The following is a 14,733-nucleotide window of genomic DNA, read 5'->3' as shown; positions in this document are numbered from 1 at the left end:
TTTTTAAAGTTAATTTAAAAAAAATAGTCTTAATTCATTCTTTGATAATCTGGAGCTAAATTTTTAAGCCAGAAGTGTTGGAGTAGAAAAACTATTTCTAAGTTAAAACCTAAATTTTCTGGGCTAAATATTTTTAGATTTTAGATCACGGTCTTAAAACTTTAACGCGGCATGGCCTACAAAGGCGATTTTTCTTGGATACCAATTATTTTTGGCCGTCCGACACGATCCAGTGGCTCAAATTCATCACCGGTTGACCGGTTAATTTAACCGGTTTAAGAGAGAGAGAGAGAGAGCAGTAGCCGAGTAGAAGAAGAGAACAAGTTTCACGTACACTTATTTATTTTAAATCTCTCTCAAAACGACCATGACAAGCTTGACCTCGACTTTTTCGAAGTCGTCGTGTTTGTGGTTTTAACTACTTTAGTCCAGTCAGTCTTCTATCTATTTGTGTTTTATTTATTTTTGCATACATCTCTCTCTCTGAAACTCTCTCTCCTCTGAGGAGTTTGAGTGATGGCGATGATGATGGAGGATGGCCATGGCCAAGATTTAAGGAGCTTGGCGAGGACTTTAGAACGCGACCAAATTCTGGAAGTTTTGTCAGGCGGGTTTTGCTGCAGCTGCCAGCTCCTTTTGGAGAGTCGAATTCGCACCCTGCTCAACAGTAAGAAATATAGATTACAGACACTTTTTACTTCTTTTTTTTTTTTTTTGTTTTTTTCTTCCTTTTGAATTTTGGAAATTTATTGTCTTTGATATTGTCGAATCCTTGGTGTTTCATGAGCAGGGTTTAATTGATTGTGTATTATTATTATTTTTTTTTACCGACGATAGCGTTAATGGGTTAAATGATTAAATGTTATCGGAAATATGCATTATTACTTTTTGCCGCAGTAAAGCACCATCTGCGTGTATTATCATACTTTATCTCTTAGAATTGCTTAAGCTCATGATCAGGTTTCTATTTTTAATTAATATGTTTTGTTTTAAGTTTATTATTCCTTGCCTTCACACTCTAACAAGCAGATGCCTTTTACTATCTTTTTGCTTTTTGTTTAATTCCTGAATAATTTTACCCAAAACTAAAAAGTGCTATACAACAATAAAAGTATTTTGTCACCAGTTAGGGGAAGAAATGTTAAGGCATGCTAATTAATCCATGTGGGATCGTTTGGGGAGTGATTTCAAAATAATTGAAAAAGTTTTTAGAGAAAAGATTTTTGAGTTCTCAAAGCACTTTAAGTGTTTTTTTTTTAGGATTTAATTGCATTTTACTTAGAATTCGTTCTAAAAGCATTTTAACTGAAAACGGTTTCTGTCATTGTAAAAGCAATTCCGAACGAGCTCGTAAATGATTGCACATACATCTTATTATTAACCAATTAACCCTTAAAGGAAAACCAATTAATCATTTCCTGTTTTTCTTTTTAAATTTTACATACGCAGAAAAAGTTGGTGGGGAGGTATCTTTTTCCAGTGATGATGATAACAGTTCTGCACAATTGAAGTCCATGGATGCACAAACCCCTTCACCATGCCAGTGTGTGGACGAACCAATTGTGCCGTCCTCAGAGAATACTACGGAGTCATTCGATAAAATGCTCGACCAGCAAGAGTGCACTCCAATCCAAACACCTTATCATACAACTCCTGTCCACTCATCAATCCAAATAGAGTGCAAGTCTAATTCATCTTCTCCGATGTTATTCGCTGGTGCAAAAAGTGGAGATTCCTCGGAGGATCCAAACGAGCATAACCGAGTATTACAAGTTCGGAGACAGAACTTCGTCCACATTGAGTGTATACATGGCAGACGAATAAATGTCTTACAGGGCCTAGAGCTACATACTCGGGTTTTTGATGCCGATGAGCAGAAGCAAATTATCGAGTGTATCTACAATTTACAACGTATGGGGAAAAGTGGACAACTTAGAGGTATAGGAGCATAAACTCTCTTTCTCATTCTTCTTTGCTTAAGCTATCCTCAGAAAAGATACCAAAGCATGTTGCTGAGATTGGTTAAGATACATGTGAAATAGAATGAGTAAGATGTTTGCAACTAATTATCGTTTTATATCTCACAGAGCGAACATATAGCGAACCTAGAAAGTGGATGCGTGGTAAAGGACGTGTGACAATACAATTTGGTTGTTGTTACAATTATGCAGTGGTACTTCTACTTTCCTTTTCCCTGACTTAATTGAAATGGCAAGGTACGTCGATAACCTTACTCTGTGTAAAATTACAGGATAAGAAAGGGAACGCGCCAGGTATTGTTAGAGATGAAGATGTTGATCCTTTACCTCCTTTGTTCAAGCAAATGATAAACAGGATGGTTCGTTGGCGTATATTACCTTCATCATGCATCCCGGACAGCTGCATTGTGAATATTTATGACGAAGGGGACTGCATTCCTCCTCATATTGACCACCATGATTTTGTTAGACCGTTTTGCACGGTTTCACTTTTGGCCGAATGCAACATACTTTTCGGTTCAAATCTAAAGGTTGTAGGACCAGGAGAATTTTCAGGACCTTATTCTATACGTTTGCCTGTCGGGTATGCTTTCTGCACTGCTTCTTTGTTCAGTTGATCACTTATGTTTTGATTGTTTAGTTTCGTTGTCACTCTCTCAAATGCCCCTTATTGTTGAAATTGATCCTCAGTTATCAGTCAAATAATATATTCATGTTAGAGCTAGAGAAAAATTGTATAGTGATAAACAGGTTTGGAGAAGTGTGTAGTTGTCACTTAATCTTCTTAGTATTTGATAAGATATAAGGTAAAAAAGAAGATACAAGACACATTAGTAATAAGAAATGGGAGCTTTTTGACCGCCCAACATTCCGTGCCATAAAGCATCGCTGGCCTTATTCCCGTCCTATAAAATGTAGGGAAGTTCAAGTAGTAAATTTATATTTATCTAAGTTAATAAACAGACAATTGATGAAACGAAAAAGAGATATAACACTTTGTTAATGAATAACACGATTTTAAGCAGAAGACATGATGCCGAGTGAAAATCAAAGCTATTTACTAAGAATGAAACACGAAGAAATGGGATTTTGTGAAGACTTAAATTCACAATGCCAGCCAAAATCTGATTGTTTCACACAAAGTCTGCACACCTTCCCTATAAGTTATAACTGCAGAATATCCTTCGATCTCTCTTGCTCTGAACCAAATCAAAAGTGTCAGCCCTACTGCGAGGAATAATTATGCAAGGATACATATATGCATCAGAAGAGATGAACTTTAGCGGAATTTTGATTTATGTTTTTTGGTTCCAAAACGAAGTGTTGTTAAAGGTTCCAAAATTATGTCAGCCCTACTGAGACTGTTTTACGTAGTTTGTTGTATTACTGATATAGAATGGTCTTGTCATGTTAAGCATTGCTGATGCCTTGTTTTCTAAGTAATTATTAAATTTAACGCGTAATGATCTGCAGATCGGTGCTTCTTCTAAATGGTAATGCAGCTAACGTTGCTAAGCATTGCATACCTGGTGTTCCAGCAAGAAGGTAACCTACCGCATTCCCCATTCGGTGCAACCATTTTCCAACGTGTATTTCCCGATTGTTCACACTCTGTTATGGTTGCAGGATTTCGATTACTTTCAGAAAAATGGATAGTAGCAAGCTACCGCACAATTTTTTCCATGATCCCGAGCTTCAGGGAATTAAACCTTATGCTGTTTCTCCCTTTGCCAAATCAAAAACCCAGCAAGATCAACGAGAGAAGCATTATTCCTATCTTCCTACACGCAACCGTGGTGAATTCAAGAACGCTAAGAAGCGGAACCGCAACTCTTTTCTTCTTGAGAAAGATGAGTTTTCTCCACCTGGTAGATTCAGTTCTGGGAAGAGACGGATATTCAACAGACGGTGAGTTATAGTTTTGATTACTCGTTTCTTTTTTTTAGATGCATGTAATTGTAGCGCTTGATTTATTGTATCGGTTAGAATAATTAAATCGTGTGTTTTCGAGTCATCGTTGTGTATCCTTCAATAAACTCTCTGTATTTTTCAGTAAACTCTTTGGATCCCTTATTCTAGCTTCATAAAAGTTTGACAATTGAGGTTTACACTGTTGTGTGAAGTAGTACGACAACAGCAACAAAATTTTATCTTATTAAATTGGGTCGGTTGTATCAATTTTAGAACGCCAATGCATTTTGCGTCAAGTCTAGCTCTAAGTATTTATGTCTTTTCTTAGATTTTCTTTTCAAATCTTCCGTTAGCTCCAAATACCGTATGTATTTCTTCTAGAAAGAATTAGAGAGTATGTTATTGACCGCTTGTGGTACATTGACTCGTCCGCCTTGCATTTGGGTCTCAGGCGACCCGAATTTGGGGCTCAATAACAAAAAATACTTACTGCCGCCTATGCCACGTCGCTCTTCGACAAAGAGATTTAGATTTTGTAGATGGACGAGTGATCTGACATGGGCGGTATGAATTTTGCAATTGAGAAACGCCACAAATTGAAGAAATTTTTACGTGTGCCGAGAACACGGTTCAGTATAGCAAGTATCATAATATTGGTTGAATAATTTTTTTTTTTAAGTTTTCCACTACACTTGATGTGTCAAACTGTGTTTCGACGGAGTGAAAAATCTCTTCAGAGAAATTTTTTATTGTGACCGGGATACGGATGATACATCATGTGTTTTTGTATAGGTGGTGAAAAATTATATTTTTTAAGTTATTAATTTTTTAACGCACATCTCTCACCAATTGTATATTGACATATGATGTACCACTCTGTGTTCTGATCGCATTAAAAAATCTCTCCACAAATAAATGTACAACTAAGGGCGGATCCACATAGGGACCTAGGAGGTCGCAAGACTCGTCGGCCATCCTAAATCGCTACTATAAATTTTTCGGGGACCCCTCGTACTCGAGCATGAAGTTTGTGCAGCTTGTAGGTTGCAGTGGTTGTCTTCTTCTCGAAGAAGAAAGAAAATAGGAACCCTTCCTGCCTCTTCCCTCCTTGCTTCTACCTTGGTCTCATCCGTCGATGTTACCCACTTCTCCTCCAACCTTTCTCTATCGTCTGGCAGGGCAAGCCCAAATTTCCCCAAATTATTTCAACAATCTTAGTAATTTTTCTTATGGGTGAAATTTCCTTCATAAGGTTAGTAAGATAGATATGGTCTGTCATGGGTTGGTGAAATTTGGTGGTGGAGCTGTCATGGCTTTGGGAGAATGGAGTGAGGCGCGGTTGGTGGAGGTATGACAGTTTTGTTCTTAGTGAGAGAGAAGGTGGATGTTTGGAAACTGGTAAAAGAGAAATATGGTGTGTTTGGTTAGAAAGATAGTGAGAGTTTGGAAAGAGTTTTATTTGATTAGTGTTTTAAATTTAGTGGTTCATATTAGATAATTAATAACTTAGGTAGTGCCTAGTAACTTATGAAACCTCGTAATAGACGCTTAAATTACGATTTTATAATTTATAATATTGTTTTGCATACGATTTTTGAATGAAATGTATTATATTTAAATTTTCAATGTTATTTTAATCTATAAATTTTTTTATTTTTATAATTGAGATCTTCCGATTTTAAAATCCTAGATCTGCGTACAACTGTGAAAGAATCTGGTCGGCTGCAAATTGCACAGTAGCAGCTATATACCACATGGCTTTTAGGCTTATTAGCGGAAGACTGAAGCGGACCAACCGACGGAATCCAATTCCCAAGCGAATAACGTGTCGTTTGCTGCACCGAGACACCCGATGCGTCCCTCTCATAAGAAATTTTTCATTGTAATCCGAACACGAATCATCACGTATTTTTATATAAATGATGAAAATTTTTATTTTTTAACTTATTAATTTTTTGATATATATATTTTATTATTTATATAATGATACCACCGTGTATTTCAAACATACTGAAAATTCTCTTATCAGAATACTATTTCGTGGCAATGGTCTTGGTTCGAGTCAGCGAGACATACTGCTTTCCTGCTTTTAGAAATCGGGATCGGGTACCGCGCTGGCACACGGTTTCCCCCGACTCCCTCTGTTTGTCGGCCTGCCTGTTATCCCGTCAAAGTCCACGTGGGTCCCATCTCCCATGTGATGATGCCATGAAGTAGGAGAAGGGAGAGCAAAGCTTGTGGGACCCAAGCCACGGTCGCAACACACGTGGCAAGATTCCTGAAATACGGAATCGAATCGAAGGCTATCTGTATTTCGGATGGTTTTTCCCTTTCCCCTTAACTTTTCCTTAATTCTGCATTTTATGCATTCTCCAGCAGGTGAAAAAAAAAATCAGCAGCTTCAAACCGAATGATCGCTGAAAATTTCGGTTCTCGAAAGCCGAAATCCGGTTCGGTGAGCTGAGAGTTCGTCTCGGTTTTCGATTCGAGTTTTTCATGTGAAGTTCGGAACCCAGGTGAGCTGGTGCTGTTCTTCCTCGTTTAACTCACTAATTATTTACTTGTTTGTTTGTTTGTGCTTTCATATGTGTTGACGTTTGTCACATCGAAAACGCCGTGAAGTTAAATATCTATTTTTACTATTAATTACTATTAATTACGCATGCGCGTTTTGTATAAAACTCTGCATCTGTTGGATTGTCACAGGTGGCGGTAAAGTTGAGGTTAATATATCGATGTTGATTAGTAGTGGGTTACTAGACCGTCCCTGGAACTTTGCCAATAAATAATTTGTTGGATCATTTTTTCTGAAAATTTTATAAAAATTTCATTAGCGTTTGAAAGGAAGAGAACTTTATTTTCCTGTTGTAAGATTACTGTGAAGGAGACGATGGTTAGCCGTATAAATCGTTGTGTGGGAAATTAGTAGTTTATATAATTAAAATTATTTGAGATTTAGGTTCTGTCATTTTATGTATTAGTGTCGGATTTGTTGTCAAAGTTTCAGATTTGTTAATGGAAGACATGGCGCAAAACCGAGCGCAGTGGTGTTCAAAGATTCATACAGCCGACTTCACTTGGTTGTTGTCGTTGTATTTGTTGTCAAAGTTTCGGAGATGGTGTAGTGGACTACTTGTGGTGTGTGGGGTTTTATACAAAAGACCTTGATGCAATTAGTAGCGGAGCCATTCACTATAAGGGGAATTTAATTTCATTAGGGTTCCGATGTTGGACTTTACATGCTTCCGCAGTCTATACACTTAGTACGTGCTGCTACTAGTGTTCGTTAGTAAGAAGCTGCGCTCTGTTGGTAGCTTGTTGCAGTTCGTTTCAGTCCAAAAAATTGTAGTCATATAGTGATGTTAAGAAAGATATAAGATCTATGGTTTTTAGCTTGGAAGTAGATGATTAGGACAGTGAACCAGGGTTGTGCTTTTTACGTTAAATCCTCAGGGCTTGTTGCTTAAAATGGTTTGGAATTCGACGTATGGTAGCTTAATCGTGTTTTCTTTAGACTTGTTTGAGATTCCTTTCTGAAAGCTACGAGCTATCAGAGTTTCTATAAATCGGCATTTTACGCTTTTAAAATGTACCTCATAATTTAAGACAAAGAATGAATTTATCCGCAACAAGAAGTCAGAACAAATGTGAGGATCCTGCATCTTTTTCTTAGTGCACAAGTGATCAGAATCCTGAAACCATTAGCTTTTCCCTATTTGGCAACACGAAATGTGAATTATGATGTATTGTGCCTATTTATTTGATGTATATACTGAGTCCTGAAACCCGCTTGCTGCTTCTGTTGTAGATAGTGAAGCTGATTGAAGAGTATTTGTTACACTACTTGATGATCTGTCTGTCTATAGTTAGAAAGGCTGTACGAGATTAAGTTTGTGAATGATATCCTGGAGAGCTAAGTTGATTTTTATATGCTGTCATGGATTACTCTGTAAGGTAATAATTCTCAGGTTATATCTATGTCTTCTCTCCTTTCATTTATAACCAGGTTCTGTCAATAACATCTTTCATTGTTTATCTGTTGTGTAGCGAGAAAGCCTTCTCAAATAGAGATGTCTATGTTGGGAACTTTAAGGGAATTCTGCCTCATGGTGACGGTAAATACACTTGGTCTGATGGAACAGTATACGAGGGTGATTGGGAAGAAGGGAAAATGACAGGTAAAGGGAAGCTAATTTGGACATCAGGAGGACAATATGTCGGTGATTTCTCTGGCGGTTACCTTCATGGTGATGGCATTTTTAATGGACCTGATGGTTCTTTCTACCACGGTTCCTGGAGGATGAATATTCAGCACGGGATGGGAAAAAAACAGTATTGTAATTCAGATATCTATGAAGGATCTTGGAAGGAAGGAGTACAGGAAGGTAGTGGTAGGTATCTGTGGAGTAGTGGGAATACATATATTGGGAGTTGGAAAGGCGGGAAAATGTGTGGAAGAGGGGTCATGAAATGGGAAAATGGTGATCTGTACAATGGCTCTTGGTTAAATGGGTTAAGAAATGGGTCTGGAGTTTACAGGTTTGCTGATGGAGGATATTATTTTGGAACATGGTGTCGGGGCCTAAAGGATGGAAAGGGAACATTTTATCCAGTAGGAACTAAACATCCATCCCTAAAGAAGTGGTGCAGCTCTGTAGGATATAGCAGTGATGGATCAAGCTCGTTGTCGGGACATTTGCTAAATTCAATGGAAGGCAAGGCTAGACCAACTGTCAAGCGCAGTTTTTCAGAGAAAATATCTATTGGTGGAATTTTAAGAAATTCGAGGCGTATATCACACAAGGCTATGTCATTAGATAAAAATTGGACCCATAATGATCCTTCTAGAGAGTTCATACGTTATGACTCCTTATGCTCATTGTCCCAAGCCTCTGAGGATATTCAACATGAGACGCAAGATAATAACACTTCAGTTTATGAGAGAGAATACATGCAAGGGGTGCTGATTAAAGAGAGAGAGCGGAATCATACAGAGATATCCCGGAAAAATAAACAACGAAATAAAATTTCAATGAAACCAACGAGGTCATGCATTGACATGTTTGGAGCCCACAGAAGCTATTATCTAATGCTTAATTTGCAACTCGGTATCAGGTAAATCGGTTGACCACATCTTCGTAGTCTTAAATTCTAATACTACTATGTTCACAAAAGTGACGGTTTGATATTCAACATCTGGTTTGTATGTGTGTTCAATGTTTTTTATTTCATGCATATTCATGGCACTAAGCTCTCAATATTTTCTCTCAATACTTTACCTGACGTCTGCAAGTATCGAAATTAAAAATATTGACGTGGTAGAACATTGGATTGCATAAACCCTTGGCTTCCAGTAATTTGTCAACTGAAAATTACTCCACAGGTAGCTCGAATATGTCATACCTTTTCCTCTTTGGTTATAAATTGTTGCCGTCAGTAAGTTTTGGTCATTGTCATCATGGTGCAACATAACTCTAGTTGATCACCCTCAAAAAAGAAGAATAAAAAAGGTCCTTTAAGTTATATGAAATTTAGTTTTTGCCTTTTGTTAGTGTCATTTTTAGGCCTATATGAAATATACATTGTCACTTCGAACTATTTTTTTGCAAAGCATTGGAGGGATAAGTTTTGATTTGACTTCTTCGGATGCATGTGGATATATATATATATATGAAAATTCTATATGTCTGAACTCCTAAATCAAATCTCGGTTTAATTGGGTAGATCTATTTTCTGCCGAAGTCATTATTATTGTGATAGGAGTTTTCACACTTACTAGATTGTGTTTGAAGCTTACAGGTACACTGTTGGGAAGATCACACCAGTTCCTGTACGTGAAGTTCGATCTTCTGATTTTGGAGAACGAGCCAGAATAAGGATGTATTTTCCCAGAAGAGGTTCTCAGTTTACACCTCCGCATTATTCAGTTGATTTCTATTGGAAAGATTATTGCCCGATGGTCTTCAGGTAATAGTTGTCTTATCCACGTTCCCTAACCTCTGAAAGTGAGTGACATATGAGCACCATGCATTTGGATTGTTTGGTTTCTAATGAGTGCATATTTTTCTGCATATGTCTCAATGAATGGAAAATCTTAAACTCTGATTCGTTATCTTTCATCCATCGGAGCAGATAGAGTAAGGCTCTCAGTTTTTGTTTTGGTTTGATCCTCCCAACTTTGTGCTTTTGCCTTTTGGAAAAGAACCTAACATATGAACTTGAGATTTGAACATTTTGGCGATATAGATAAATAGTGTAAATTTGGTAAAATACGCATCTGTCGACTGCAACAGTTGTTCTCTTGGCATTTCTCTCTTTTTGAATGTCATATAACAACCTTCTGTGCTGCTCCTACTTTTTTTCTCGAGTGTCCATCAGCCACAGTTGATCACTTTTAAATTTATTTGAGTAAATTACTTTGATTTCTGGGGCTTATGAAAAAAAAAAGAAACTTCACACTATTTGTAAAATAACACTGGCCTTCTCCATCACAGTGGATTTTAGCAGAGCTTTTAATACTGGATTTATGCGCTTAAATAAGGTAAGTATGGGATGCTACCTCTACTTAATGATTCCCTGGCCTCTTAAGGTACCAAGTAGCCCTTATATCCAATTCCGATCTTGCTTGCAGACTTCCAGAATATAATAATTGTTGCGTGTTGGCTCAAGCTCTAATGGGTTAAGCGTTTCGTAATGTGCTTGTTATACCAGCATATTACATGGTGGGCCTCCATAATTGTGATAGTTCTGGAGAATCTGGAGATATGGAATTTCAAAAAATGACGCTGTTAAATGTATCAATTTGATTCATTTGTATGTTCAACTTAATATCTTGTTGAATTGGAGTCATATTCAAATATGTTCAAGTTTAATTGGAGTCATACATGTCTTTATCATATAGACATTGTATCCTTGCAAGTTTATGTTTCGGCTGTATCCTACGCAAATAAGCATATGGATCTCTTTCTGCCTAATCAAACTTTCGCATTTCAGGAATTTAAGGGAGATGTTTAAATTAGATGCTGCCGAGTACATGATGTCCATTTGTGGCGATGATGGTTTAAGAGAGCTTTCTTCTCCGGGGAAAAGTGGCAGTATCTTCTATCTTTCTCATGATGATAGATTTGTCATCAAGACTTTAAGAAAATCAGAACTGAAGGTTTGAACGCATGCAAACTTCTATGCTACACGCACAGACACACCATTTACTTATCTTATTAAATAAACTAAGTAGTTGGCTAATTCTCATTCACGCGCTCCATCTTTCTTTCGAAGGTAGCTTCTTAATTTCTTGGTTAATTTATGTTTACCAATTTTATAGGGCTTGTGTTGTAGAATCCTAGCTGAGTGATGGTTTTATCAGTGTTGCATTCATATGATATTTAATTACCCTTTATATTCCTTTTGCTTCTTACTTGAACAGAACGATCAATCAACTCCGAATGAGGACTTAGATTTTGCTTTTCCCTGTTTGTTTTATTTTTAGCTTCATGTTCGGCAACTAGCGCATTAGTCCAAGTTTGAGAAGGATGTTAAAATGAATTATGAATCATTTTCTTTTTCCCAATTCACATGCAGGTTCTGCTCAAGATGCTGCCTAGCTATTATTGCCATGTGGGAGAACATGAAAACACTCTCATCACAAAATTTTTTGGGCTCCATCGGATAACATTAAAAGGTGGAAAAAAGGTATCGAGCTACTTATCACTCTCCCAGATTGCAGTTCTGCATTGGATTTCACCTTGGTTGGTGTGACTTATTTTAAATGCATTGTTTTTAGGTACGGTTTATGGTCATGGGGAATATGTTTTGCACTGAATTAAGAATTCATCGCCGTTATGATTTGAAGGGTTCATCTATTGGAAGATGTACAGACAAAAATAAAATTAAAGAGAATACCACATTGAAAGATCTCGATCTGTCATTTGAATTTCACATGGACAAACTGTTGCGAGAAGCCCTTTTCAAGTAAGTCCTTCTGAGTTTTTATTGGTAGCGGGCTTTTGAATTTCAAAATAATGTTTTCAGAAAGGTATTTGTGATTACCTGTGAAATGTGCTTTTCATTGCTTAAGCATCCTTATGGAATAACTTATTTTTTTGGGTTACAATTTCTGGAATAACTTCATTGTTCGTAAGATTAATAAACATTTGCAATATAACATACTGGGTCCGAGGTGTAATCGTTAAAAACCACCTGCAAGAGTACCTATCAACCTTACACACTCTAATTCTCCAAATCTCCTGAGATATCTGATCTTAAATCTAGCTAAAGTTTTGCTATGGATACTTAAGATATTCTGGGGGGCTGGTGAGGGTTCCTCTATGTGGTACACTAAGATATATGTCCTGCATTAGTTTCTCCTTCCAGTCCTCTGCATCTGGTCTTTGGATTCTGACCTGTAAAGCTTGCCTTGAGGAAGAGCCAAGCCGGTTGAAGAGATACTTCAACCTCACCCCTAAATTTGTATCATGCTTCTTTCCCTTGTTGATTTGTAAGATTACAATGCCTGAAATCTTCAGTGGTTGATTAGTTTATTTGATTTCGATGTTGTATAGTGGGAGGGGTTCTTGCTCACTAGTTTGACTGAAGACGGGAATTGTAAAAAATGTTCCGAATGCTTTTGGTCAATTTAATAAGCTTCAAGTCGATTTTAGATTTCCAATCAAAATGGATTTGAGATATGAATTCACTTTTTTTTTATTCTTTATGTTTCTGCAATATACGCCGTTGTTTTCCTTATCGATTATGCATGCGCCCCAAAAAGATAATATTAATAAGAACTGGTTGAGTAAGCTCTTCCACATTTCAACGTCTTTAGGAATCTTTCCTCCTCTTTGTTTTGCAGGCAAATATCACTAGACTGCATGTTTCTACAATCTCAGCAGATTATCGATTATAGCCTTCTGTTGGGTCTACATTTTAGAGCTCCCGAGAATCTGAAGGGATTTTCACAACCTCCTGCTACAATGCACAATGATGAGAGTTTACCTACTAATGATGGTAGGCATCTCTTTCTGATTAAAAATACTTTTAAAGTGAACTTGTAACTGTTTTAGATATGTTCTGATATCTTGTCTATTTGGCGATGTGAATAGTTTTCCGATTAATGATTTCTTCCCCGGAAATAGTAATATCTAGTACAGTAAAATCGTACGCAGAATAAACTCAAAAAAAAGGACTGCAGGAAAAGAAAATCTGACCAATTAATGTCAACTCACCAAGTAGCCTAGTTCTTATTACAATTTAAAATTCAGGCCAACAGACTAGTACCTGTTAGGGATTTGGAACATCCTCAAACCACTAAGGGGGTGGAATGTGTATCATTACCATGTTATTGCCATCTGGCCGATTGTTGCCATTATTTTGTTGTTTTTGCGCTAGAAACCCGGTGTGAGACAGATTTCGGTGGATGCAGTTAAGGAACTTTCATAACTTCGAAATGAAACGCACTTGAACAACGAAGAAATGGAAAAGAAACATGATGAAAATGACATAGAATGGAACAATATTGTCTTTCCTTCTTGCCATGATTCTAAGACCAACGATTTCCTATGTCTCGCATTTTAAAGTATTGAATTTTTCAACTTATATTCAAATTTGAATAGGTGTGACTTCTCAAGGGGAGCTTTTGATTCCTCCTAAAGGTCTTCTGCTGGTAACCCATGAGCCTGGCTCTGTCAGTACCGCACCAGGTCCTCACATCAGAGGAAGTACATTGAAAGCTTATTCTCTCGGTGACAAAGAAGTCGATCTTCTAGTCCCTGGTACAGGAAGGTACTTCATACTTTTGCACTCTTATATATTTTGAAGTTTGACGCCATAAGCATTTGTATCTTCTGTTACCTTCTAATCAACTTTCATCTGATTTGGATGGTTATGCTTATGTGAGTAACTTGGGGCTCAAGTGCTTTTAAAATGACTGAAGTACTTCAAGTACTTCAAGTGCTTTTCCAAGATTCACTTGCATTTTTGCTAAGGATTGGTACCAAGAACATTTTCACCAAAAGCGCTTTCAGCCATTTTAAAAGCACTTCCAAATGAGCCCTTAGTAGCACATCAGCCCTGCAACGCTAATTAGACTGCCAAAAACAGAGAAATTCATAGCTTGAAAACCGTTCTTGGATTCAGCATTTCATTTATTTTCTGCGAGTCGTGCCAATTTATTGTTGGAGCACCACATCGTTACTGTCATTTGATTTTTTTCTCAGGTTAAGAGTGCAATTAGGTGTAAACATGCCAGCCCAGGCCTATCATAAGCTTGCGCAGGACGAGGTTGATTCAACAGAAGTAGAACTTTTTGAATTTTACGACGTGGTTCTTTATATGGGGATAATTGATATACTGCAGGAATACAACGCGAAGAAGAAACTTGAGCATGCTTACAAATCATTGCGGTTTGATCCTCAATGCATTTCTGCTGTGGAACCAAAGCTGTATGCTAAGCGTTTCATCAATTTCTTGGAGAAGGTTTTTCCGGACCTGCCATAACGTGTTCTTACCTTCTTTCGTGTTCATGCTCATTTCTCCGAGCAACACGCGATTCTTGTGTAGTCATTTGTAAAGTGTTGTGATCTAAGATTTCATTGTATGATATCTAGTTGTTTTAAGAATTAAAGTATACATCCGTTGTTGGCACAAGGTGGATAATGAGGCCAGTTGGGCATTTTCTTCTTATATGTGGTGTAAAGCATTGTATTTCGGGTACGTTGAAATTTCTCCTCAACCCCTCTAGACCCCAATTACTGAATGCTGATTAGCATTTTCATCTGGTTCATCTTGTGGAGATATTTTTAACGTGCCCAGAACGCAAGATTCTACGCCATATATTATTTTATACAAT

At 37.3% G+C, this 14,733-nt stretch overlaps 2 protein-coding genes across 3 annotated transcripts; both read left to right on the top strand.

Moving 5' to 3' along the window:
* Nucleotides 1–442: 442 nt before the first annotated feature.
* Nucleotides 443–4,087, top strand: LOC125476638 (RNA demethylase ALKBH9B-like). The gene is made up of 6 exons (XM_048582946.1): nucleotides 443–667; nucleotides 1,450–1,938; nucleotides 2,088–2,173; nucleotides 2,252–2,562; nucleotides 3,453–3,524; nucleotides 3,606–4,087. The coding sequence occupies exons 1-6, from the start codon at nucleotides 517–519 to the stop codon at nucleotides 3,889–3,891; spliced, it is 1,395 nt and encodes a 464-aa protein (XP_048438903.1). The 5' UTR covers nucleotides 443–516; the 3' UTR covers nucleotides 3,892–4,087.
* Nucleotides 4,088–6,217: 2,130 nt separating this feature from the next.
* Nucleotides 6,218–14,667, top strand: LOC125476793 (phosphatidylinositol 4-phosphate 5-kinase 8-like). Of its 2 annotated transcripts, XM_048583322.1 has the most exons (10): nucleotides 6,220–6,406; nucleotides 7,699–7,844; nucleotides 7,938–9,005; nucleotides 9,690–9,857; nucleotides 10,884–11,049; nucleotides 11,469–11,579; nucleotides 11,671–11,858; nucleotides 12,739–12,893; nucleotides 13,499–13,667; nucleotides 14,102–14,667. In XM_048583322.1, the coding sequence occupies exons 2-10, from the start codon at nucleotides 7,828–7,830 to the stop codon at nucleotides 14,379–14,381; spliced, it is 2,322 nt and encodes a 773-aa protein (XP_048439279.1). In that variant the 5' UTR covers nucleotides 6,220–6,406; nucleotides 7,699–7,827; the 3' UTR covers nucleotides 14,382–14,667. The 2 variants fall into 2 exon arrangements, with proteins under 2 accessions (XP_048439280.1, XP_048439279.1); XM_048583323.1 differs by lacking the exon at nucleotides 7,699–7,844 and having other exon boundaries at nucleotides 6,218–6,406.
* Nucleotides 14,668–14,733: the final 66 nt, after the last annotated feature.

This window comes from the organism of the source record quoted next, unplaced genomic scaffold (genome assembly GCF_019419815.1).
Source record: "Pyrus x bretschneideri cultivar Hongxiangsu unplaced genomic scaffold, Pyrus_bretschneideri_v1 Contig2, whole genome shotgun sequence".
Taxonomy (NCBI): Eukaryota; Viridiplantae; Streptophyta; class Magnoliopsida; order Rosales; family Rosaceae; genus Pyrus; species Pyrus x bretschneideri.
This window is presented reverse-complemented; position numbering and strand designations above follow the sequence as displayed.